General features: G+C 34.6%; 1 protein-coding gene across 1 annotated transcript in view; it reads left to right on the top strand.

The window, feature by feature from the left end:
* Positions 1-26,523, top strand: part of cacna1bb (calcium channel, voltage-dependent, N type, alpha 1B subunit, b) — a 336,559-nt gene that overhangs the window by 10,164 nt on the left and 299,872 nt on the right. Inside the window, exons 3-5 of the mRNA XM_059357455.1 lie at positions 4,861-5,184; positions 11,782-11,887; positions 16,890-17,029. Of these exons, the coding sequence (XP_059213438.1) occupies positions 4,861-5,184; positions 11,782-11,887; positions 16,890-17,029 (570 nt within the window). The remainder of the gene's footprint in view (positions 1-4,860; positions 5,185-11,781; positions 11,888-16,889; positions 17,030-26,523) is intronic.

Genomic DNA, 26,523 nt, shown 5'->3' with positions numbered 1-26,523 from the left:
TTTCCCTTTTTTCTGCACAATCACTTTTTTCATTTTGAAAGTGAAGTACAGTGAGAATGATCTTCATATATATAATATATATGTATATGTATATATATATATATATATATATATATACACTTAATGACCAAAAAAGACACAAAAACTAAATTACTTAAAAAAGAAACAAAATGACCAAAAAAGACAAAAAATTATTTAAAAAAAAATTATATATATATATATATATATATATATATATATATATATATATATATATATATATATATAAATAACAAATTAAAAAACAAACAAAAAAAAAAACAATACAAACAAATCAATATATACAGAATGACAAAAAAAGACACAAAATGGTTATGGCTCCTGTCAGTGGTGGTTCTTCACAGGGACCTCCACTGACAGGAGCCATAACCAGCATTAAGAATCATCATCATCTCATTCATTCATTAGTGCGTCACATAGACTGTAAAAATAAGTGTGTTGTTTAATATCTGAACTAGTTTGATTTAAATCTGTGCTCCTGTAGAATAGTTGATGTGACAGTGAAGCTCCATTATAAAGAGCTGATTGTCTTTAAAGAGACGTTCTCTCCCCGAGGTAAACCTGCTCTCAATCATATTAAAAACTCCTATATCACCTTGATACTTCATGACTTTTCTTAATTGCTTCAAAGCTTATAGACATACTTTTGAACTGATGTTTCAGACGTCCATTATGGAAATATAATAAAGCCGTTCCTTTATTTGGGGCCTCAGAGACCTCCAGAGCTGTAAAACACAGGAATAAAATAGATCTAATCACAGGATTAATGCAGCATTACCTCTAAAATATGACGACTCTGATTTCTGTATTAGAGTTTATAACAGTTGGTTTATAAGAAGTCTAAAGGCTTTTATATGTACACTCACAGGTTAGTTAGTATGACTTAAAAACATGATTTTTCAGCATAAAAAATACAATTTGTTACATGTCCACTGTTTTATTAAGGTGATAACTTATTTTAAGAAGTTGGTCAAAATTAAAAAGGAAGAAAGATGTCTTAACTGGTTTTGGATAAGCATTTCTGCCTTCACTTAACAAATAAAAGTATTAAGGTAATGGAATTTAATATTGTATTACAATATGTCTGACTTAAGTGATATAAGTTACTTATACTCAATAATATTCAGGTAACAATTTGCATGGACTTTTCTGAGTAGAAAGAAAGTAAAATAAAGGAGTTATAGCAACTTAAATAGAGTAATTTGACCACTTATTAACACTAAAATGTTGATATAAAACTTGAGTTGGTTCAACATAATGAAGCTTGTAGAGACAAAACAAATCATGTTGGTTGTTCTAGACTATTTGAGTTAGTTCAGATATAAAAGTCTCATGGGAAATACTCAATAATGTCTTAGTTGGAATTACTTAAAAAGATAAATGCAAATTGTTACAACAATTTTTTTTAAGTTGAGCCAGTGTAAAAAAAATGACAAAAAATGACACAAAATGACCAAAAATAGATGCAAATTAACCAAAAGACACAAAAGGACAAAAAATAGATGCAAAAATGACTAAAAAAGACACAAAATGACTAAAAATAGATGCAAAAATGACTAAAAAAGACACAAATTGAAAAAAAAATAGATGCAAAAATGACTAAAAAAGACACCAAATGACCAAAAATAGATGCAAAAATGACTAAAAAAGACACAAAATGACTAAAAATTGATGCAAAAATGACTAAAAAAAGAAACAAAATGTCCAAAAATAGATGCAAAAAATGGCCATAAAATGACACAAAATTATAGAATAGACATGTCATTTTTTTAGAATGTAGATGACGCTCATAAAACACAGAATATTTCCTTATGTGGTATAATAATAATAATGTTTTATGCTCATTTCCATTTTTCATCACCTTAATAAAATGTGCCAATGAAGCTTCATGAAGTGTTTTCTTCATTTTCTTTATTTTTCATGAGGCTTCATTGGCACATCATTTAAACAAACACCGCTAAAAAGTTAAATGTGTAAAAGTAAATGTAAAAAAGAAAACTACTGCAGTGTGGAAACTACTAGTTGAAGAATTTCACCATAAAAATAGGCTCCAGTGAGTGGGTTTACTACTGTAAATTTAAATGTAAATATCAGCAAAAACTGTCATTTAGACTGAATAATCCCGTTATTTTAAGGTAACTGTGTCATTGTGACAAAAAAATCGATGCAAAAATGGCCATAAAATGACACAAAATTATCGAATAGACACAAATTAACCAAAGGTCACCAAATGACCAAAAAATGTATGCAAAAATGACCAAAAAAGATACAAAATGACAAAAAGTAGATGGTTTTGATCTCAGTCTGAATGTGGTCAGCAGCTGCTCCACATTTTTATTTGCAGTCTAATCTTTTTATAAGCTGCTGTCTTGTGTATATCAAACATGTTTTCCCTTGTTGACGGTTGCCAGAACTTCACCATAAAAATAGGCTCCAGTGAGTGGGTTTACTACTGTAAATGTAAATGTAAATATCAGCAAAAACTGTGATTTAGACTGAATAATCCCGTTATTTTTAGGGTAACTGTGTCATTGTGACACAAATTTATCGAAATAGACATAAAATGACCAAAAGACACAAAATGACAAAAAATAGATGCAAAAATCACTAAAAAATACGCAAAATGACAAAAAATACATGCAAAAATGACTTAAAAAGACACAAAATGACAAAATTGTTGCAAAATGACTAAAAAAGACACAAAATTACCAATAATAGATACAAAAATGACTAAAAAAGACACAAAATGACAAAAAGACACAAAAAGACCAAAAATAGATGCAAAAATTACCAAAAAATGACACAAAATTATCAAAATAGAAACAAATTGATCAAAAATGTATGTAAAAATTACTAAAAATACACAAAATGACAAAAAATGTATGAAAAAATGACTAAAAAAAGACACAAAATGACAAAAAATAGATGCAAAAATGACTAAGAATAGTTTAAAAAAATGGCCATAAAATTACACAAAATTATGGAATAGACACAAAATGACCAAATATAGATGCAAAAATGACTTAAAAAGAAACAAAATGATAAAAAATAGATGCAAAATGACTAAAAAAGACACAAAATGACCAAAAATAGCTAAAAAAGACACAAAATGACCAAACATAGATGCAAAAAATGACTAGAAAAGACACAAAATGACAAAATATAGATGCAAAAATGACTAAGAATAGTTTTAAAAAATGGCCATAAAATTACAAAAAATTATGGAATAGACACAAAATGACCAAAAATAGATGCAAAAATGACTTAAAAAGAAACAAAATGACAAAAATAGATGCAAAATGGCTAAAAAAGACACAAAATGACCAAAAATTACAAAAAAGACACAAAATGACCAGAAATAGCTAAAAAAGACACAAAATGACAAAAAATAGATGCAAAAATGACTTAAAAAGAAACAAAATGACAAAAATAGATGCAAAATGACTAAAAAAGACACAAAATGACCAAAAATAGCTAAAAAAGACACAAAATGACCAAACATAGATGCAAAAAATCACTAAAAAAGACATAAAATTACAAAAAATAGATGCAAAAACGACTAAGAATAGTTTAAAAAATGGCCATAAAATTACAAAAAAATATGGAATAGACACAAAATGACCAAAAATAGATGCAACATGACTAAAAAATAAACAAAATGACAAAAATAGATGCAAAATGACTAAGAATAGTTTAAAAAAATGGCCATAAAATTACAAAAAATTATGGAATAGACACAAAATGACAAAAAATAGATGCAAAATGACTAAAAAAGACACAAAATGACCAAAAATGACAAAAAAGTCACAGAATGACCAAAAATAGCTAAAAAAGACACAAAATGACCAAACATAGATGCAAAAAATGACTAAAAAAAGACACAGAATGACCAAAAACAGCTGGTTTTGATCTCAGTGTGAAGTGGTCATCTGCGCCACATCTGTATTTTCAGTCCAATCTTTATTTCTAAGCTGTTTTCTTGTGTGTATCAAACATGTTTCCTCTTGTTGACGCTAAAAGAAAGATTGATGAGCTCCTGTTAGCAGCCGCAGGGCTTTCTGTCAACTTTCCCAGCCTCTCTCTCCCTCTCTCTCTCTCTCTCTCTCTCTCTCTCCCTCTCTCTCTCTCTCTCCCTCTCTCTCTCTCTCTCTCTCTCTCTCCTCCAGCAGACGGAGCGCGTCTGTGCGCTCCGCTCCCCGATAGGTCCTCTCTGGTCACATGCGCTCTTCCTTATTCCACGGAGGACTCGCTATAAAGCCCTCAGCCCCCATACAGAGCGATCAAACACACAGCACAGGACAACTGCTCGCGTGGGATTGTGTCTTTCTCTTTTTCTTCTTCCTCTTCTTTCCAGCTGGTGGAAAGAAAGAAAGAAAGAAAGGAAGAAAGGAAAACGGGAGGATTTGCGCTGTTTTTTCTGCCGCTCCTGGTTTAATTTCCACTGAACGTTTCAACTGGTGTTTGGATGCTGACACGATGCCAGCAGGATTGTGGACAGAATCTGTCTGATTTGATTTCAGCCTGATTTTTCCTCCTCGTGAAGTCAGCAGCAGGCTGCCATGGCAGCCAAGTGAATCCTTCTCACCGCTCCAAGTGCTTTTACCGCTTTAAACTTTTATTCCCCCTGAAGATGAATGAATGGAAAGGATCCATGGTTTTTTCTATGAGGCCACCTTATTATTTCCTTCTTCTTCTTCTTCTTTCCTCTCAACACTAACGCTGGTTTGGATTGAGATGTGTTTGTTGTGATGCGTCTCCCCTTTATCTCCACTGACACCAGTTTGGATTTACCCGTTTGGATCTGTGCGTTTCCATTTCCAGGATGGCTCGCTTCGCAGAAGATCTTCCCACCCGCTATGGAGGAGGAGGAGGTGGAGGAGGAGGAGGCGGTGCAGGCGGCGGAGGGAGAGGCGGACCGGGCGCCGGGAGAGGGGGAGCCCGGGGTGGAGGAGGTGGAGGTGGTGTTGGTGGCGCTCCGGGTGGCCAGAGGGTGTACAAGCAGTCCATGGCCCAGAGAGCCCGGACCATGGCCATCTACAACCCGAACCCCGTCAAACAGAACTGCCTCACCGTCAACCGCTCCCTCTTCATCTTCCGAGAGGACAACCTCATCAGGAAGTATGCAAAGCGAATAACAGAGTGGCCATATCCTTCCTGGGCAGGTGCATGTGTAGTTTGCGCACACACATATACGTGCACGCGCATGCACAAACGTGCACGTGCATGGTCAAAAAGCAGCAGGGACACGCCGCCGCCTTCGTGGCTGTTTGTGGAGCTGTTGTGTTTCTGAGCTCATGTGGATCAGATTGGGCGCTCTGCTGCAGGTTCCTGTTGAATGAGGAGCGGTTTATTTCCACACTGTGGAGTACACTGTAAAAAATAGCATGAAAATCTGTTTGGTTTATGGTGAAATAGCGGCAGCTGTGGTTGCCAGAACTTCACCGCAAAAAAAGGCGATAAAATGATGCAAAATTATCGAATAGACACAAATTAAGCAAAAATAGATGCAAAAATGACTAAAAAAGACACAAAATGACAACAAATAGATGCAAAAATGACTTAAGCTGTGGTTGCCAGAACTTCATCATAAAAAATAGGCTCCAGTGAGTGGGTTTACTACTGTAAATTTAAATGTAAATATCAGCAAGAACTGTCATTTAGACTGAATAATTGGCGTTCTTTTTTAGGGGAACTGTGTCATTGTGACAGAAAAATTATCGAAATAGACACATATTGACAAAAAACACAAAATGACCAAAAATAGATACAAAAATGACTACAAAAAGATACAAAATGACAAAAAATAGATGCAAAAATGACAAAAAAAGACACAAAATGAAAAAAATAGATGCAAAATAACCAACAATAGATGTAAAAATGACGTAAAAAGACACAATATGACCAAAAAATATAGTGGAATATATGGAAAGAAATTATTATACCATTGATTTCTTCACTTTATTGTTAATTTTAATGCCTGGTACAACTAAAGGTACAAGACTAGCTCATAATAGTTTAATTTATGAGCTGATATCTAGACATTTAACTTGGTTTTATTGACAATAAATCATAAAATCATCAAAATCATTATCAATAAAACCATGTTAAGTGTCCATCAGATATCAGCTCTTAAACTAAACTCTTATCAGATGTTTTTATGTGACATCATGGTATTTCTCCATTAATTTGACATGTAGATTTTATATTTTTACAGCAAAACTGTGTGTTTTCTACAGTTTATGGCAATAAAAGTAAAAGTTTGGGTCTATTTTTTTGATTTACGGTAATTAAAAGTGTCTAATAGCCTAAATCTTTAATTTTGCGCTTATTTCTGATATGATTTGACAGTTTTACTGTCATTTCTAGGGACATTTTTTACAGTGTAGCCGCTAGTCTTTCTCCCTGTGCTGCACCTGTCGCTCCGCTGCTTATCTGCTCTCCAACATGACACAAAGATGTTTTCTCACTAGTGAAAAGACTTCACATCCGCCCATTGTGCTGCCCCCCTTTTTATATTCCCCAAAGCCGGTTTGTGGAGCCCGAGGCAGTCCGCTTATCGACTGATAACTTCTTTTGTCAGACGTTCAGCTGTGAAGCAGCGCAGCGTCACTTTAAACCATCAAACATCAGGATCGATCCACGCAACAAGAAGTCAATAAAAAAATAAAAAAAACAACAAGCTGCGTGCGTAAAAAGGGGCCGTGGTCCGTTCAGGGACGTGGCTGCGCGCACGGACTCATGTGGCTGTTAGGAGGAGGCGCAGCTTGTTCTGGGAGGAGAAGGAGGAGGAGAAGAAGGAGAAGGAGGAGAAGGAGGAGAGAGGAGCTGTCCAGGAGCAGCTCCGCCTCGTTGTCTCGGTGAGGAGCTCTCCGTGGTGCTGAAGGCGCCCACGCTGCTCCGCTCCACGCAACTCTTCTCCACGCTGCAAAAAATGTCCACTTCTGCGCGTCATGGTCACATTTTTTAGTCAAGTCAAGTCATATTTATTTGTATAGAGCAACTGTTGGCCACAATAGAGAAAAAAAAATGTTGAAATGGACTCACAAACCTTATTTTAACCCTTACAATGAAGATAAAACAGCCTACTAAGTCTAAATTAGCCTACCAGCATTACTATAAGGTGAAAACGACAAAAAATAGATGCGAAAATTACTAAAAAAGACAGAAAATGACAAAAAATAGATGCAAAAATTACTAAAAAAGACAGAAAATGACCAAAAATAGATGCAAAATTACTAAAAAAAAGACAGAAAATGACAAAAAATAGATGCAAAGTTACTTAAAAAGACAGAAAATGACAAAAAAATAGATGCAAAATGACTTAATAAGACAGAAAATGACATAAAATAGATGCAAAATTACTTAAAAAGACAGAAAATGACAAAAAATATATGCAAAATTACTTAAAAAGACAGAAAATGACAAAAAATAGATGCAAAAATTACTAAAAAAGACAGAAAATAACAAAAATTACATGCAAAAATTACTAAAAAAGACAGAAAATGACAAAAAATAGATGCAAAAATTACTAAAAAAGACAGAAAATGACAAAAAATAGATGCAAAATGACTTAAAAAGACACAAAATGACCAAAAGAAACAAAATGACCAAAAATAGGTGCAAAAATGACTAAAAAAGGAAACAAAATTATCAAAATAGAGACAAATTGACCAAAAATAGATGTAAAAATGATCAAAAAAGACACAAAATGACAAAAAATATAGTCATGGAAAACATTATTTAACCATTGATTTCTTCACTTTCTTAAAGGTACATTTGTTTGGACAAATACAATGAAAACAACAAAAATAGCTGATAAGAGTTTAATGTAAGAGCTGATATCTAGACATTTAAAATGGTTTTATTGATCCTAAATCATAAAATCATCACAATTATTATCAATAAAACCATGTTAAATGTCTAGATATCAGCTCTTAAATTAAACTCTTATCAGCTATTTTTGTTGTTATCATTCTATTTGTCCAAATAAATGGACCTTTAGTTGAACCAGACATTAAAATGAACAATACATTGAAGAAAACAATGGCGGTCTAATCATTTTTCCCATGTTTTGATGAGTTTTATGCAGCGTTTCTACTTTCTTGGACTGTGACAGTGTGAAAACCTTAAAGTAAGATTAAATCCACAATAGCAGCGCATAAAGGCAATTATTTTTAATACAATAAGTATCTAAACCTGTAATTTGGATTGAAAAGAAGTGAAGAAATATCAGTTAATAAGCCATTTTTATGAAGAGAAAGCAAACAAAAACCTGATTTTGAGACTCATTTTTGCATTAAACGAGACTATTTCTCCTTTAAAAGTAGAGTAGACTTTCCCCAAACATCCAGCATGTTTTTTTGCAGCTAAATGATTAAAGCTTGAAAGCAGAGCAGTTAGAAGGTGAAGTATTGTGGAGACAGTTGATACCTGAAGCTTGAGTATCTGACAACCTGGAAATGAGAGTGAAAGGAGGAGGATCTCTCCAGAATCACACCTTTCATGTGTTGGCAGGTGATCTGGATTGACAACATGTGGAATCATTCCAAGTTGTAAGCAGCATTTCCACATATTAATAAGAAAAACAAGACTTGAATATCTTTTAGTGGTGAAATGGCTCCGATTTGGAAGCCAGAGCGAAAAAGTGTGAAAAACCCAAGAAGAAGACAGCTGCACACTGTAAAAAGGTGTTTAAAACCAGATAAAAACACATAAAGAACAACAAGAATAAAACCAGAATAAATCCACATAAAACCACATAAAACCAGTTAAAACCAGAATAAAACCATTTAAAACCAGAATAAAACCAGTTAAAACCAGAATAAAACCACATAAAACCAGAATAAAACCAAGAGATTTCTGAAATAAAAACAGTTAAAACCAGAATAAAACCCAGTTCAAACCACTTAAAACCAGAATAAAACCACTTAAAACCAGAATGAAACCATTTAAAACCAGAATAAAACCAGGAGATTTCTTGAATAAAACCAGTTAAAACCAGAATAAAACCACATAAAACCAGAATAAAACCACATAAAACCAGAATAATACCAAGAGATTTCTTAAATTAAGATAGTTAAATCTAGAAATAAGCATGTTGAACGCTTAAAATAAGAAATTAACTCGTAAAACAAGATAAATGATCTAACACTTCTAAATCTAAAGTTTTTTTTATCTTGGTAAGAACCAAATAATCATCAGGTCACTCTGCTCGGGCCAGTTCATCACTGCTGGCAGCTTTAATTTATCTGGTTTTAAGAGTTAATTTCTTATTTTAAGCGTTCAACATGCTTATTTCTAGATTTAATAATGTTAATTTAATAAATCTTGTCAAGGTAAATTATCTGTCCATGCAGCAAGATCATTTCCCTCAGATTTACTGTTTGATCTGGTTTTTAGACTAAACACCTTTTTTTTTTTTTTTTAGCTTAGTCATTCTTCTTTAATATATCTAGATAGATAGATAGATAATATATGTATTTTTCTCTAAATATATATATATATATATATATACATTTCATAATCTTCATCTTAATTTGCTTAAAGTAAGAAAACAAACTCTGTAGTTGCTTATATTTAGTGTATTTTGAGGTGTAAATAGTTAAATTAATTAAGTAATCTCATCTTAAAACCAGCAATTTCCTCTTATTTTAAGCCTTCGAAATGCATCTGTAGACATGCTTATTTCTAGATTTAATAATCTTAATTTAATAAATCTTGTCAAGGTAAATTATCTGTCCATGCAACAAGATCATTTCCCTCAGATTTACTGTTTTTAGGTTGTTTTCAGACACTTTTTCTGCATGGGCAAAATAAAAGATATAGAAAAAAGATACAGTACTATGCAAAAGCCTGTTTTGATAATGGACGCTTTTATTTTGAAAGGACAAAAGAGACTTCCTGTCGATCATGAACTTCCCTCGCCACAAGGACAAAAGAAAAATTAAATAAAACCCACAGGAAAGTGAAAATCACAGTAAAATTAGCCGTTCTTTTTATAACTCAGCAGTGAAAACAGTGTGCTGGTTGCATAATCAGAGTTTCTTATGGGGAATAATTCGACATCTCAGCTTTAATGGTCATAAGCTCCGTATTCCCCAGAGATTCAATAGGCCCTGACCCGCGGGCGCTGACCCAGTGGAATGGATTGCAGAATGAGGCAAGCATTGAAAATGGTTGGTAATGTTCAACCATCTGGAAGGATGATGAGCGTTGTATAGGACGCTTTCTCTCCAGAAAGCCTTTAACCATGCAGGCTTCATGCTTTAATGGACAGAATATGACTAAATTCAATTTAATGGCATTTCACATACAGCAACATGCCACATCATAATTCTCTACAATTCTATATAATTTAATGTTGTTTGCCATGATTAGAAACCTTGTTTTATTAGACTAAGATGGGTTTCCAACCCTGATTGGTCCTAATCCTGTTTAAAAAGTAGCTCCCCTCCAATAAAAAATGTGTGTATTTCTTATTTTTGTTGCCTAAAAAGTCTGACCTTGAATTAACTAACTTATATCGGTGCACATTTTACCATTAGAGAGATTAAATCCCCAGTAAGAACGAGTCGAAGCAGCACAGTCCTCCTGCAGCAGTCTCTCCCAGCTGCAGAGCCGGAGGGGATGCTAACCCCTTAGCGTCCAGCCTGCAAATTGCTAACAGGTTAGCAGTTAGCTCTGTAGCAGTACAGTGTGTATGTGCTAACAGGCTAACAGTTAGCTCTGGAGCAGTACAGTGTGTATGTGCTAACAGGCTAACAGTTAGGCTAACAGGCTTTTGCATAGTTGTGTATATATATATATACAGTACTATGCAAAAGCCTGTTTTGATAATGGACACTTTTATTTTGAAAGGACGAAAAGAGACTTCCTGTCAATCGTAAAACTAACTCAGTGAGATTAAACTGTAAAGAAAACGTCAATGTTTTATGTTTCAGTAATCACACAATCTTGCATATTTCAATGTGTTTTGTGTTAAAATAAATTTTGGATGAAATTAAACCTAATAATTAATGCTAGCAAGGTTTGATACAGTAAGCTACTTTTGCTCAAATTTATCCTCTTGTATTTCTTTTTTTTTCAACGTCCCTTTATTGTTTTTTTCCCCTTTTGTTCACATACAAAAATAAAGAAGATACATGTTAATTTATGCTTCAAATCAACACGAAAGAACAGAATGATAGTAGAAAAATAAAAGCAATAAAAAAAACCCAACAACAAACAAACAAAAACCCAGGTGGAGTCAAATCAAATACCAAAACAATAATAATAACGTTTACAAATAAAAGAAAGCGATTTAAATAGTAATAATACAACTTGGAGAATGTCAAGTGTTTTAAAATTTACAGTTGTTAATTTTTCATCGGATTATATTTGGTATAATAGTCCATAAATGGCTGCCATATTGTGTGAATTTTATTTTTTCTAACTGCAAATGCTTCATTCTATCATTCATTAAAGCTTGATAGACTGGAGGATTTTTTTTGTTTCCAGTTCAGCAGAATTCTTCTTCTTGTTAACAGCGTCACAAAACAAATCACATTCTTCTGGTTGTTTGATCCTCTTGTATTTCTGTGTGTTTTTATAATTGTTTTTGCAACTTTTAAGTTTGCAAACTGATTTTCTTAATGGAATTCTTAATCGATGATGGATTATTTGTTCCCATCTCTGATTCAGTTGTCAAATGAAATGAACTGAATGCATCTTTCTCTGTTTCTGTTGCTCCTTAACTCTCTTTACTCCATTCGAGTACATGATCCTGGCTACAATCATAGCTAACTGCATCGTCCTGGCCCTGGAGCAGCATCTACCTGAGAGCGACAAGACGCCCATGTCAGAACGCCTGGTGAGTTCTACGACTTTCACTTCCTCTAAAACTAACTATTCAACAGCAGACAGACTCAGACAGGATGAGAGGAGTCAGAGGTGGTTAAACAGTTTAACAGCGTTAGTAGCAGAAGGTAAAACTTTAATGTCCCTGAGGGGAAATTTCATTTACAGACAGTAGGATAAGATAAAAGACATAAAATACAAGTACAACATACACACAAGTCCAATAGTGCAAACAACACTGTTGGTATCAGTTTTTTCCAGCACAACCTCACCTTCATGAGCTGATAATTTTTTTTCACTTTGACTTACTGAATCAACATTTTGAGCCCAAAAGAAACAAAAACAACAAGAATATAATATCAGATTTTAAAAATTATATATTAAAAAAAAAAAAAAAACATTTTCATCCTGAATTAAGAATTTTAAATCAAGTCAAATATGTAAGATCACTTCACATGGAGACAAAAATACATAAAGTGCCTGGAATACATGTGCAAATTAGTTTTAGTCATATAGGAATAAAGTGCATAGATCACATGTGAGTTAAAGTTTCTAAATGTTGAAAATGGTTGCAAATATACTATATAAAAAGGTAAAAATGAGGATAACAACTATTTTTTTAAAAACTTTTTAATAATATATTAAATCTCTTTTTTACTGTCACCATCAATCAAAAACTAGGATGTAGTTTAAGCCTTTAGAGGGAAGCTGACAGCTTGCCGTTGCTTCGATTTTATATTGTGACGTCATAAAGACGTGGAATGAAGAAGAAGTAATGAGCTGGTGCTTTCATGGACTCCAGAGTATTAAATCTAGTAGGATAATAAGAAGAACCTCTTGTAGCTCTTTTTTTTTAGCAGCTGGAACTCAGCATGCAAGGGGTTAATAGAGTCAGAAACAATGGTCAGAGCCTCAGAGGTAAAGAGCCTTTCTTCATAGAGCTGCTGGAGAGTTTTAAGGCAAACACCAGTTATTTTATAACACAGCCTGAACATTTTATCCAGTTTAAAAACCAACATGTGAATGAGCTGCGACCTACGGGCTGAAATATGAGCCACTAGAAACTGAATTTGAATTATTTACATTTGAATTTGAATTGCGTAACTTGAATCATTGCATTAAAAAACTGAATCTGAATTATAATTTGACATTTAATTTATTAGTTTGGAACTAAACATTCAGTTCTCACAATTTAAATTCAGTTTGCAAAATTCTATTTGAATTTTTCTGCAACGAACATCCGGGTAGTTGAGGCAGAGCAATCGAGCCCAGAGAACAGAGGTGCTGATTGGCCGATGCAGCGCTCTGTGTTTCTGCGCTCAATTGCTTTTGCCTCAACTACCTGGATGTTCGTTGCAGAAAATTGAAATAGAATTTTGCAAACTTGAATTTTAATTGTGAGAACTGAATGTTCAGTTCCAGTTTTTCAATGCAATGATTCAAATTGAACCATACAAATTCAAATTATGTGATTCAAATTCAGTTTTTTTAATGCAATTATTCAAGTTAAGCATAAATCATTCAAATTCAGTTTCTGGTGGCTGATATTTCATCACATATGTGACTGTCACACAGCAGCGAAGCAGCATGAGAGTGAAACCAAAGCAACGGCTGCAGAGGGAGGTCAGGAGGCTCCTCCTCCTCCTCCTCCTCCTCCTCCTGCTCCTCCTGCTCCGTGCACCAGGGGAAAAAGAAAAAAACAAACAAACTGGAAGGCTTCATGCTTCAGCACTTTGCTCTCCTTGTTCTTGAGGGTGTTATAGCTCAGGGGAGAGTGTGTGTGTGTGTGTGTGTGTGTGTGTCTTTAAATAGAGCGCCAGAACGTGTTACAAAGAGCAACAGCTTGATGTGAACAAGTCAATGAATTCCTCTCGTATCCAACCACCTGCTCCTGCTCCTGCTCCTGCTCCGATTGATGCAGATTCAGCAGTGGGGACGTGTGACGACTGGGGGAAAAACAAAAAAAGGAAGCGTTCAGCACCTGAGAAAGTGATTAGAGAGGCTCCACAAAGGAGACAACGAGCATCCTCCACCTCGAGGATGTAACACAACAAGAAGCCTTTTAATTAGAACAAGGCATCAGCTATTATTTATGAAGCTCTGTCAACAGAGCAGGAGGCGCGCTGTAAGTGGAGGCGCTGATGATAGAAGCTGTTTCGGATCCATCGCTGCACTGCAAAAAAAGGAAAAATGGGTGAAGTCAAAATTTCAAGGCAACAAACTTCGATAACATTTTTGAGTTGGACAATTAAGCTAAATATTTTAAGTTTTGTTTTTGAGTTTGCTCAACTCTGAATTCAGATTTTTGTCAACTCAACTGTAAATTGTACTAACTTATAATTTAACATTGTAATAACTTTTAATCCTTACTTCTGCTAACTTCTGCAATGTGCTGAATTGGCACGATTGTAACGCCGCTATGAAATGTCAGCTAATGTTGCGACCACTATTTTGAGTTAGCATTGATACGCTAATGGCTACTCTTGTAGCTGTAACAAACAGCGCCGGCAGCATCAGTTAGCCGCTAGCATCGGTTAGCCGCTAGCATCCGTTAGCCGCTAGCTTTCGCTAATGACCAAATTTCACCGCTTTCCTGCATTTCCCAACAAAGAAATAAGAGTTATCAGAACTATTGTCCCTTGTTGTGAACCCCAACTTAAAGATATAAGTAACAACAACTCACCAACTTGTTTTTGAGCAGACAACTGGCTTCCTTTGTTGTGCTAACTTACATTATTGCCCTAAATGTCAATAATTTATATTTCCAAGTTTTACCAACTTAAATCACAATTGGCTTTTTTGCAGTGTGGTCGTTTGGCGCCACGATTCCTTCGGGGATTTCCCCAACCAGCTTCTGCAAGCGTATACATAATTTAGGAGTATTTTAGATGTATGTATAATAGATGTTAACACACTAAGTACAGACATTTATCCAGGCAGCCCTGCGGCCCTGACATTACATAAGACATTCAATTGTTGTGTCTATGAGTCTTTATATAGCACGCCAAAATGAATATACAGTCCGCCTGTCATTGTTGAGATGTTCCAGGCTCCTACGGCGTCTCTCATTGGCCAGAAAACAGCTTATCTCCTTCTCAACAACAACAACAAACTGTCATTATTTTACCACTGCAGCCTTCACGCTTGATCCAGCAACTCTTGTTCAACATACATTATCTCTGCATGTCCGCCGCCATGGAAAAGGTCACGTTTCTTACAGCGCTCGGGCCTGTCACAGGGCTTTTACGTGATTATTTATGTGACTCTGGGGGTTGGGGACGCTGTCTGTCAGGTTGGAGTATGCTCGGCAGAAAAAATGGAGGGGGAGAGAGGTTTAGTGTAGGCGTGAAATATCTTCTGCTCATGGCCTGCAGATCGCCCCGGGCTCCTGCAGATATTAATGGAGGCAAAGGGAAAAAGTGTCCTGTCATCCAGACGGCTGATCGGCTCCCGGGGCCCCGGGTGGAGCTGGACGCAGAGTGCAAATGGTCAAACGCTGCTGATTGTGTGACACTTTTAGGGAATAATGCAGAGTGCCCAAATCAATCATGTGCAGTCATGTGGATTGTATTCATACGCTCTCAGTGCCCTTTCAAACAGGAAGGCCTATTGGGATTAGGGCTGGGCGATATGGACCAAAAGTTAAATAACCATATATATTTAGGCTGAGTATCGATATACGATATATATCCTGATATTTTTATCCTTTACGCCTTCAAAAATCAACTCAAAACCTTTTCAAAATAGCTTACAAGACCTGAACTCATAATCTCTCATCTCTGTTTAGTTCTGTTTTCTTCTGTATTTTGTGTTTGTGTGTGTCTAATTTCCGTTAAAAGTTCTTTTAAAAACGCGATAAATATCTAATGTATTATTATTATTATTATTATCACAAAGTGAGAGCAAATGTTCAGTCAAAGTCAAATATGACATGTCACAAATAGTTTTATTGAAACCATTTAGGCCATGTTGTTTGACCCAAATGTCAACAAGAACCCTTCTGGTTGACTCCAGTATCGCTCCTGTTGGCTTGGTAAATCAGAGAAACCCTCCTTTTTGCTCCTTTTTGCACGGCCCCAGGCAACTTCTTTGGTGTGACAATGGAGCACAAATAAATGGAATAACCATTCCCCAAAATCTGCTCTCATCAGTGTATTTATTTATTGGATCTCCATTAGCACCAACACATTAGCATAGCTATTCTTCCTGGAGTCCAAACATTAAATCACATTGTCCATTTTCCGAGATCACTTGTACACAACATACAAACACCGTAGCGTAACATACAAACAGATACCAAAAAATAAATAAAAATAGATAGAGGAAAAGAAAAATCGGCCTCACAGCATAGAAGATTGTTTATACAAAGACCCTTGAGGACCCGAACAGTTTAGCTACTGCAGCTGCAACATTAAAAGAAACTGTTTAGGCAAAAATGTATAACTCTCTTTGGAATCTATTAATAAGATATGTAAAGTGGCAAGGAGTTCCACTCCAGAACGGCTCTGAACAGGACAGATTTCTTTAACACGTTAGTGTTTTCTCTGGGTAAAGTAAAGATCCCCTCAGTAGCAGGTCTTGTCAGATAATTATGTCGACTCCACTGTCGTGAGAAAAGACAATATAAAAAGATTGGAGACTTATTTCCAATAATATTCAACAAAACATAATAGCTTCTTCGAGTGATGGTTAGCCAAGTTGGAGTTTAATAGTTAATTTAATATGTTTGAATGCATTAAATGAAGAGGCCCGAGGCTGCATCGATTCACCGTCGCCCCTCAGATCACACCGTGTTTGTGTGAATATTTGTTTTCACTGTATTTACTCTCTTTTCATCCGAAGAAGAAGGCTCCACTTCCTGCACTTCAGGTCATCGTGCTGCTGCTGCAGGAAGAAGAAGTGAAAGCAGCCATCTTTCTTTCTTTGACTCCCTCTTTGCTTTTCCCCCTGAACGCTTCATTAAGCACCACTCTCTGGCCTCTAACACAAAGATCTGCTCCTCTGTCTCTCTGTAGGACGACACAGAGCCCTACTTTATTGGAATATTCTGTTTCGAGGCCGCCATTAAGATCATCGCCCTGGGCTTCGCCTTTCACAAAGGCTCCTACCTCCGCAACGGCTGGAATGTAATGGACTTCGTGGTGGTCCTGACGGGGTGAGTCCCTCTAGTGAGAGAGAGAGAGTGGTTTGTTTTGTGTGAATCTGTGAGCTCCTTGAGAGAGAGAGAGAGTGGTGGAATCACCTTCTTCCACTTGGAGCTTCTGCCTACAAGCATCTCTGACTTATTCAACAAGTCACACAGTTCTGCTGGGAAAAGATGAGAAAAAAAAGGCGACAAGGGTCAGTTGTTGCTTTGGCTTTTTTTCCATTTCTGCCCCTGGTTTTTACATTGTTGCGAGAAAAAAGTTGCAGATTTACGAGTTTAAAGTGACAAATTTGCAAGAAAAATGTTGCTGATTTACGAGGTTTAAAGTGGCAAATTTGCGAGAAAAAAAGTTGCAGATTTACGAGATTTAACTGGCAAAACACATCATCTAATTGTGTTTTACATTAACAGAATTTAAAATCAAGATTAAGATGGAAGTCATAAGTAAGAGAGAGTGGTTTGTTTTGTGTGAATCTGTGAGCTCCTTGAGAGAGAGAGAGAGAGAGTGGTGGAATCACCTTCTTCCACTTGGAGCTTCTGCCTACAAGCATCTCTGAGTTATTCAACAAGTCACACAGTTCTGCTGGGAAAAGATGAGAAAAAAAAGGTGACAAGGGACAGTTGTTGCTTTGGCTTTTTTTTCCATTTCTGCACCTGGTTTTTAAGTAAATTAGAGAGTTCGTACGGATGCTTGAAATCCTTGAAAATGCTTGAATTTTAATGTTGAATCTTAAGGTTTGAAATGTGCTTGGATGGATTTTGGATAAAGTGCTTGTAAATGCTTGGAATTCTTACTGTATTTCTCTTGCAATCTGACTGTAGATAACTGCATTTTCGTTTTTTTTCCATTTCTGCACCTGATTTTTACATTGTTGCTGCGCTTGGTTTAACCCTTTGATGCACCACATATAAAAACCTTTTTAATGCACAACATGTTAACGTTTTACACCAGAATTTTTAAGTTAAGCCAACTGCTGCTATTACATTAATTCAAAGCAATGTTTTGAGTCTGGTGAATTACCTTTTCTAAGTAACATGAACTTAATAATTGCATGAATGCAAGTATTTAAGTTAATCCAACATGATGTTTTAAGTAAAGAAAAGAAGCTTGTGCATGCAGGAGATGGAAACTGGGCCGTTTACATGGCTTTTTTCCATTTCTGCACCTGATTTTTACGTAAGTTACAGAGTTGGTACGGATGCTTGAAATCCTTGAAAATGCTTGAATTTTAATGTTGAAATTCAAGGTTTGGAAAGTGCTTTGATTTTGGATAAAGTGCTTGTAAATGCTTGAAATTCTTCTGACTAAAGATAACCACATTTTCAATGGAAAAAAAATATATAAAGTGAACAGCCTAAAGCCTATAATCTGAGATGAAGAGTGCTCCGCCTGCGTCTTCTTGTTTCTAGATGTTTCTTGTTGCTGTATCTTCTTACTGAAGGGAGTTTTTCTAGTTCCTCGTGGATGTGAGGGTCCTGAAGTATTTCTGGTCTTTCCTCCTAGTTTGGGTCGTGTTTTGCTCCACCAGCTGCTGGTTGATGATTTTTGTGAGCTTACTATTGCTCCTAGCCTAGTTTTTTTGGTCATTTTGTGTCTTTTTTGATAATTTTGTGGTCAATTTGTGTCTTCTTTGGTCATTTTGTTTCCTTTTTTGGTCATTTTGTGTCTTTTTAGGGCCATTTTGTGTAATTTTTTGGTCATTTTGTGTCTTTTTTGGTCAATTTGTGTCTTTTCGTGGTCATTTTTTGTCATTTTGTTTCTTTTTAGGGCCATTTTGTGTCATTTTTTGGTCATTTTTTCTCATTTTGTGGTCAATTTGAGTCCTTGGATCGTGTTTAGTTCCTCCAGCTGCTGGTTGATGATTTCTGTGAGCTTCCTTTTGCTCCTAGCCCTTTTAGATTCCCAAACCAGTATGTTTTATGAGATTAACAAACTACTTTTAGTTGTTAAAAGTGTAATACCATTGCTGATGGTACGGTTCAGTGAAATTACCCCTTTTAGTATGGAAGTACTCATCTAAAACATGACATTTACAACCGTTGAAAGGTCCTGGAAAAGCCTGAAAATGGACCTTGAAAGTGCTTGAATTTGACCTCTGAAAAAGAGTTTGAACCCTGAAATTATTACAGAGTACTAATTGAACAAGATTAGTAGCCGAGCGCCAACAGTTTAAGAATGTAAACAACAGACATTGTGCATGAAAATCAACATTTTCTTTTTTTTTGCATTGAATAGAGTTCTGTTTCCTCACTGTTTGTATCGTTTTTGAACTAATTTGCATTGCTTCTTAATTTTTGGGTGGATTTTTCAGCACTTATTGGGCTGGAAAACATCAAATCAATCTGGCAAAGATGAATGAAATACACAATCCATCAGTTAAAAACCTAAAAAGACTTCTACAACAGAACTAGACTGCACAAAAATTGTGTTTAACCGAAGAAAAAAATCGAAAATAAGAGAAAGTTCGTGAAGTTCTCTCAAGTCATTTGTACAAAAAACCACTTAAGAATGAATGTGTCAATGTGAGTGCTTCTTCCATTAGGCCCATTGTTATTGCTTTAATTTTCTAGGCTTTTTATTCCCAAAGCTTTTATCAGTAATATGGTAAAAAAAAATGAATGTGTTGAGTTGCTTCTTGATTTAAAAGTTGCTCCTAAAACTTTGAGAGAGACTCCTCCGTGCTGGTCTGGAGCCTCTGAGAGCCTTTTTCCCACCTGAGAGTTTGCATTGCACACTAAATAATACGTTTGGTGTTTGATATGTGTATTTGAGAAATAAGTGCATGTGGACACTTGAGCTTCTTGGCTAAGTGGACCGCAGAGTTCTGTGACAGATGCTTTTATAGTTGTTGTGGGGCAGCTCGGCCCGGAGCGGCAGGAAGCTGTCAGACTCTTTAGAAACACATGGAATGGTTTTAGTTTAGTTCTGATCAAAAAGGAGTCCTGAAAGAGTCACTGACAGTTGTTCTGTTAGATTACTGCTTTTTTAAAAGTTTTAAGGCAGTACTGAAGCTTTTAGAGGTGGGAAAAAAAATCATAGAATAGTGATATTTTGCGTGGCAATATTATATTGATTCATGGCCGAGCAAGTATCGATATTTAGCGTTCCGGCAGGCCGGCAGTATTTTCAACGTTTTTTTTTTTTTTTTTTGGGAATCCGTATCGGGCTGACTTTTAGGAATATACTGGAGATCATATATATATATATATATATATATATATCAATGTACTTGTGTCCTATGTAATGTGTGAAAGACAAATAAACAGACGGGGAAGGGGGGGAATTTTTCGAGAAAAAGCCGCAAATTTATGAGATTAAAGTGGCAAATCTGCGATAAAATAGAAGCAGATTTACGACAATAAAAGTGGCATATCTACGAGAAAAAAAGTCACAGATTTACGGGATTAAAAGTGGCAAATCTGCTAGTAAAAATTTGCAGATTTATGAGGTTTAAAGTGGCAAATCGGCAAGCAAAAAGTTTGCAGATTTATGAGATTAAAAGTGGCAAATCTGCGAAAAAAAGTTGCAGATTTACGAGATTAAAAGTGACAAATCTGTGAGAAAATGGCGCAGATTAACAAGATTTAAAGTGGCAAATCTGCAATAAGAAAGTCACAGATTTGTGAGATATAAAGTGGCAAATCTGTGAGAAAAAAAGGTGCAGATATTGAGATTCAAAGAAGTAAATCGGCAAAAAATGTTGCCGATTTACGAGATTAAAAGTGGCAAATCTGCAATAAAAAAGTTGCAGATTTACATGATTTAAAGTGGCAAATCTGCAATGAAAAAGTTGCAGATTTACATGATTTAAAGTTGCAAATCTGCAATAAAAAAGTTGCAGATTTACGGGATTAAAAGTGGCAAATCTGCTAGAAAAAAGTGCGGATTACGAAATTAAAGGTGGCAGATCGGCGAGCAAAAAGTTGCAGATTTACATGATTTAAAGTGGCAAATCTGCAAGAAAAAAGTTTGCAGATTTACGAGCTTTAAAGTGGCAAATCTTGCATGTCGTTCATGCTAACTTCTTTCAGTTTCCTTCTTTCCTTAAAGAGACAGGCGCCATGTTGTCCTGGAGCTGCTTGAAGCTCCATTATCATTAAAGATCGTTCTCTGCGGTGCAGTTTTGTGAAACATGAGCTGGCTCACGTGTTCTGGCTGCAGATTATCAGAGTTGTGAAATGCTGATGTGTCATGTTGCCTCTCTCCTAATTGACGATAATTTAACTTGTGTTTCGTGCCAAAGTGCCCTATTAACTACCTATTAACCATCATTTAACCACAACTGGTCCCCGTCCAAATGGGACACATCCGTTCTTTGTTGTATTATCCCACCAGAAAGGCACTTGAGGTCCTATTATTTTTTTTTATTAGTGCAAAAACAAAACAATAGTGGCTGCACATTGACAATATTGTGAAAAACAACAACCCCAGAACACAGAGAGAAGACAAAGAAATGTACAGAACATGTTGATTGGAGCTACAAAACTAAAATAATAATGCATTTTTTTGCCTTAATAATTTTAATATAACATCTGGCAGTTACTCTGACTTAAATTAGTGTAATTAAATACTCAGTGTTAAAGTGAGAACATGTATATAAATAAATGCATTAATACATTAATAAATTAATATTTAAAAAAGTCAAATATATATATATATATATATATGTATATATATATATATATATATATATATATATATATTTATATATATATATTTATATATATATATATATATATATATATATATATGTTTTAGGAAGGTGACGATATAATAATAATAATAATAATAATAATAAATAGATAAACACAATGTCAAATCAATTTGCCATATTTTAGGAAGGTGACTAAAATAATAAATAAATAAATAAATAAATACATATTTAACATAGAGAGAGACAAAAAAAATTGGGGGTGGTTATAAGGAAGCGGTTAAAACAGAATGATTAAAATAAAAATAAATAACTAAATAGCTTGTATCTAGAGTCCCATATGACATATTTGAGGCATATAAAATCTTTTTTTATCTTCAGCTTTATTTTATTTATCCTAATGTCCTCAGTAAAGAGAACAAGAACTGCCTGGTTCTGTGTCAGTGTACCAGGAGGAACCAGTCTCTCTGGTCTGTTTCAGGAGATCAGAACCTTATAAGGTCCCTGCAGCTCCATCAGTCCTGATCAGTGATCAGCTGCTGCAGGACGAGTCTGATTCTACTGAGATAAAAGTCACAAGTCGTCCATTAATGTACTCGTAAAACCTCCCCGTGTCTCCTCCACGGCTCTAAAAACACTCCTTCCCTCTTCACTTCATGCTGATAAACGCTCCTGCTGCTTTGTTTCATTTATGAGCAAATAGATATTAATCTGCCTCAGCACGCTGTAAAAAATGTCTGGAGGTTTTACGGTGAAAAACTGCTGAACCATGACAGTAAAAGACGTAAAATGATAAATGAGTTAATTCAGTTTCAGTTACAATGAAACACTGTAAGTGTTTATTTCCATGCCATGACTGTAATTTTTGCATTTTTTTTGGAAAAAGACTTTTTCTCACTGTTAAATGTACTAAACACCATATCTCTAACAGGAATATACTGTAATATTTAATGGTAACATCTTTAATGTATGTCTTTTCATTTATAAAGTATTTTCTTATCAATTATATGGCAGAACAGAGTTTCTTTTGATGGAAAAACTGCACCGTTTACATCTATTTTTGGTCATTTTGTGTCTTTTTTTTGTCATTTTTACATTTATTTTTGGTCATTTTGTGTATTTTGGTTGTTTTGTGTCTTTTTTAGTCGTTTTTACATCAATTTTTGGTCATTTTGTGTCTTTTTTAGTCATTTTTACATCAATTTTTGGTCATTTTGTGTCTTTTTTAGTCATTTTTACATCAATTTTTGGTCATTTTGTGTCTTTTTTAGTAATTTCTACACCTACAGTCATTTTTACAGTAAAATATGGAATAAAATGTCAATCTTAAACAAATGAACAGTACTAATATTTTACCGTAATAGTTTTTAAAAATTGCACAATATTTATTACGGTAAAGTTCTGGCAACCACAGCTGCAGGTTTGTTACCGTAAAAACAAGTTTTTTTTTTTACAGTGTTCACTTGATGCTGATAAATGCTCCTGCTGCTTTGCTTCATGTATGAGTAAATAGACATTAACCTGCCTGGTGCTGTGTGAGCTCCAGAGTGTGTTAGATGTGTAAATAATGTGTGTTAGAGAAAGTCAAACATATGAAACCGGTCCTGCTGCAGCAGCATAAACGCTTCCAGATAATAGAAGAAAGAATAAACAGATGAATCATGGTGGATACTGAATGAGGAATGGAACAAAGATAGCTGACCGACTGTTTGACATGATGAGAAAACTATTCAGACCAACAGATGGAAGAGGCCAGCTGGGGGAAATTATTATTTTTTGGGTAAATAAACTAAGACAAAACATTTCTCTTCATGCATTTTAAACCTTCTCTTCAAATTAAAACATTTGTTCTTCAGCCAGAGCGTCAGGAGATCAGAGATTTATCTTTCTTTCACGCTAAGTGGGAAGATTGTGTTTGGAGCTGCAAATTGGATTTAATATCTGTAAGTCTGTAATACCTACACAGTGGTAGGATTCATAGGGAGATTAAAGAAGGAAATCTTTAAATCACATGTCGCTCCGAGTGAAACACTTGAATTCCTCTGTTTGGTTGCTTCTTAAGGTTTAAATAAGTTTATTATTGTGTTAAAAACATGTTTTCAGTCCTAACAAAGGTGTTTAAATACCTCAGTGTCATAAAAAGAAGATTATATAAGCAGATAATGAATTTATAGAAATACAGTCATGGAAAAAATGATTAGACCACCTTGTTTTCTTCAGTTTCTTGTTCATTTTAATGTCTCGTTCAACTAAAGGTGATATCTAGACATTTAACATGCTTTATTGATCACGACTATGGTTATTATCAAGAATGTTTCCATGACTGTAGATGTAAAAATGACCAAAAAAGATACAAAACGACCAAAAAAGATACAAAATGACCAAAAAAAGATGTAAAAATGACTAAAAAGTGACACAAAATTATCGAAATAGAAACAAACGGACCAAAAAAGAGCTGAAAAATCACCAAAAAAGACACAAAATGACAAAGAATAGCTGTAAAAATGAGCAAAAAGACAGAATATGACAAAAAATAGATGTAAAAATGACTAAAAAAGACACAAAATGACCAAAAATATATGTAAAAATGACTAAAAAAGACATAAAATTATCGAAATAGAAAAACTGACCAAAAATACAGTCATGGAAAAAAAGTATTAAACCACCCCCATGGTTTTCTTGATGACAATTTTGGTTATTATCAATAAAACCATGTTAAATGTCTAGATATCAGCTCTTAAATTAAACTCTTATCAGATATTTTTGTTGTTATCATAATATTTGTCCAAACAAATGAACCTTTAGTTCTACCAGGCATTAAAATGAACAAGAAACTGAAGAAACCAAAGCTGCTCTCATCATTTTTTCCATGACTTTATGTCCATATTTGTCTTCTCTTTATAAACTAAAGCCAGATAAATATCTTCCTCCGTTTTGGCGACTCACTGCTGACACAGCTGGATACAAATTAACCATTATGTTGTGTATGTGTGTACTCCATCTGGTTGCCAGGCAACCAGAGCAGATAATGTTCCTCGGTGCGACGGGGTTTTTCTCTCTGACGCTGTTTGTTCTGAGCTCCACGACATGCTGCTGGGTGAAAGGTGTCCAGGATCAATCAGATCAATCAGATCAATCAGCTCTGGGTCTGGTTGTTGGTTCACTGGGTCGTAGTGTGATCCTTGGAGGAATAGTCCTGATGGAAGCAGGAAAAAGAACACTGGAAAAAAAACACGGTAAAAAACCAGCAGCTGTGGTGCCAGAACTTTACCGTAATAAATACAGTGCAACTTTTTTTCTAATATTACGGTAAAATGATATTAGCACTGTTGATTTCACGTTTAAGATTGACACTTTATTCCATATTTTACCCTAAAAAATGACTGTAGATGTAGAAATGACTGAAAAAGACACAACATGACAAAAATTCACAGAATGACCAAAAATAAATGTAAAAAAGACCAAAATGATCAAAAATAGATGCAAAAATGACCAAAAAAATTACACAAAATTATCGAAATAGAAACAAAATGACCAAAAATAGATAGAAAAATGTCCAAAAAAGACACAAAATGGCCAAAAATAGATGAAAAAATGTCCAAAAAAGACACAAAATAACCAAAATATACAAAATGACCAAAAATAGATGCAAAAATGACCAATAAATGGCACAAAATTATCGAAATAGAAACAAAATGACCGAAAATAGATAGAAAAATGTCCTAAAAAGACACAAAATAGCCAAAAATAGATGAAAAAAATACTAAAAAAGACACACAATGACCAAAATTAGATGTAAAAATGACCAAAAAGACACAAAATGACCAAAAATAGATGTTTTGGCTGATATAAACATTTACAGTTTTTCATTGTTACTGAAACTGAATTAACTCATTTATCATTTTACGTCTTTTACTGTCATGGTTTAACAGTTTTTCACCCTAAAATCTCCAGACATTTTTTTTTACAGTGTAGTTAAAATGTGATGGTTGGAGAAATGGTCCTGATGGAAGAAGATAAAAGACGGAGGAGACATTTAAAATCGTCCTCAGATGTTCAGTGTCCCTACGAGGACTTAAGAGGATTACAGAGACTCACCTGGTGTTAGTGTCTCTATCTGAGCGTCACACAGGGAATCACTGACATTATTACACTTCATATGGTGGAAAAGATCAGTATCCAGATCCCTTACTGCAGTACAAGTACTAATACCAGAGATTACTACACTACAGGTAAAAGTCTAGACATTTAACATGGTTTTATTGATCATGATTTAGGTTATTATCAAGAATGTTTCCATGACTACAGTTGTAAAAATGACTAAAAAAGACACAAAATGACCAAAAATAGATGTAAAAATGACCAAAAAAGATTCAAAATAACCAAAAATAGATGTAAAAATTACAAAAAAGACACAAAATGACCAAAAATAGATGTAAAAATTACAAAAAAGACACAAAATGACCAAAAATAGATGTAAAAATGACCAAAAAAGATTAAAAATAACCAAAAATAGATGTAAAAATGACCAAAAAATTACACAAAATTATTGAAATAGAAACAAAATGACCAAAAATGGATGTGAAAATTACTAAAAAAGACACAAAATGACCAAAAATAGATGCAAAAATGACCAAAAAATTACACAAAATTATCAAAATAGAAACAAAATGACCAAAAATAGATGTTAAAATGACCAAAAAAGATACAAAATTACAAAAATAGATATAAAAATGACCAAAAAAGACACAAAATTATCGAAATAGAAACAAAATGACCAAAATAGATATGAAAATTACTAAAAAAGACACAAAATGACCAGAAATAGATGTAAAAATGACCAAAAAATTA

Source organism: Centropristis striata, chromosome 19 (assembly GCF_030273125.1).
Source record: "Centropristis striata isolate RG_2023a ecotype Rhode Island chromosome 19, C.striata_1.0, whole genome shotgun sequence".
NCBI classification, from domain to species: Eukaryota; Metazoa; Chordata; class Actinopteri; order Perciformes; family Serranidae; genus Centropristis; species Centropristis striata.
The sequence above is the reverse complement of the archived record's forward strand: the minus strand, read 5'-3'. Positions and strand labels throughout refer to the sequence as shown.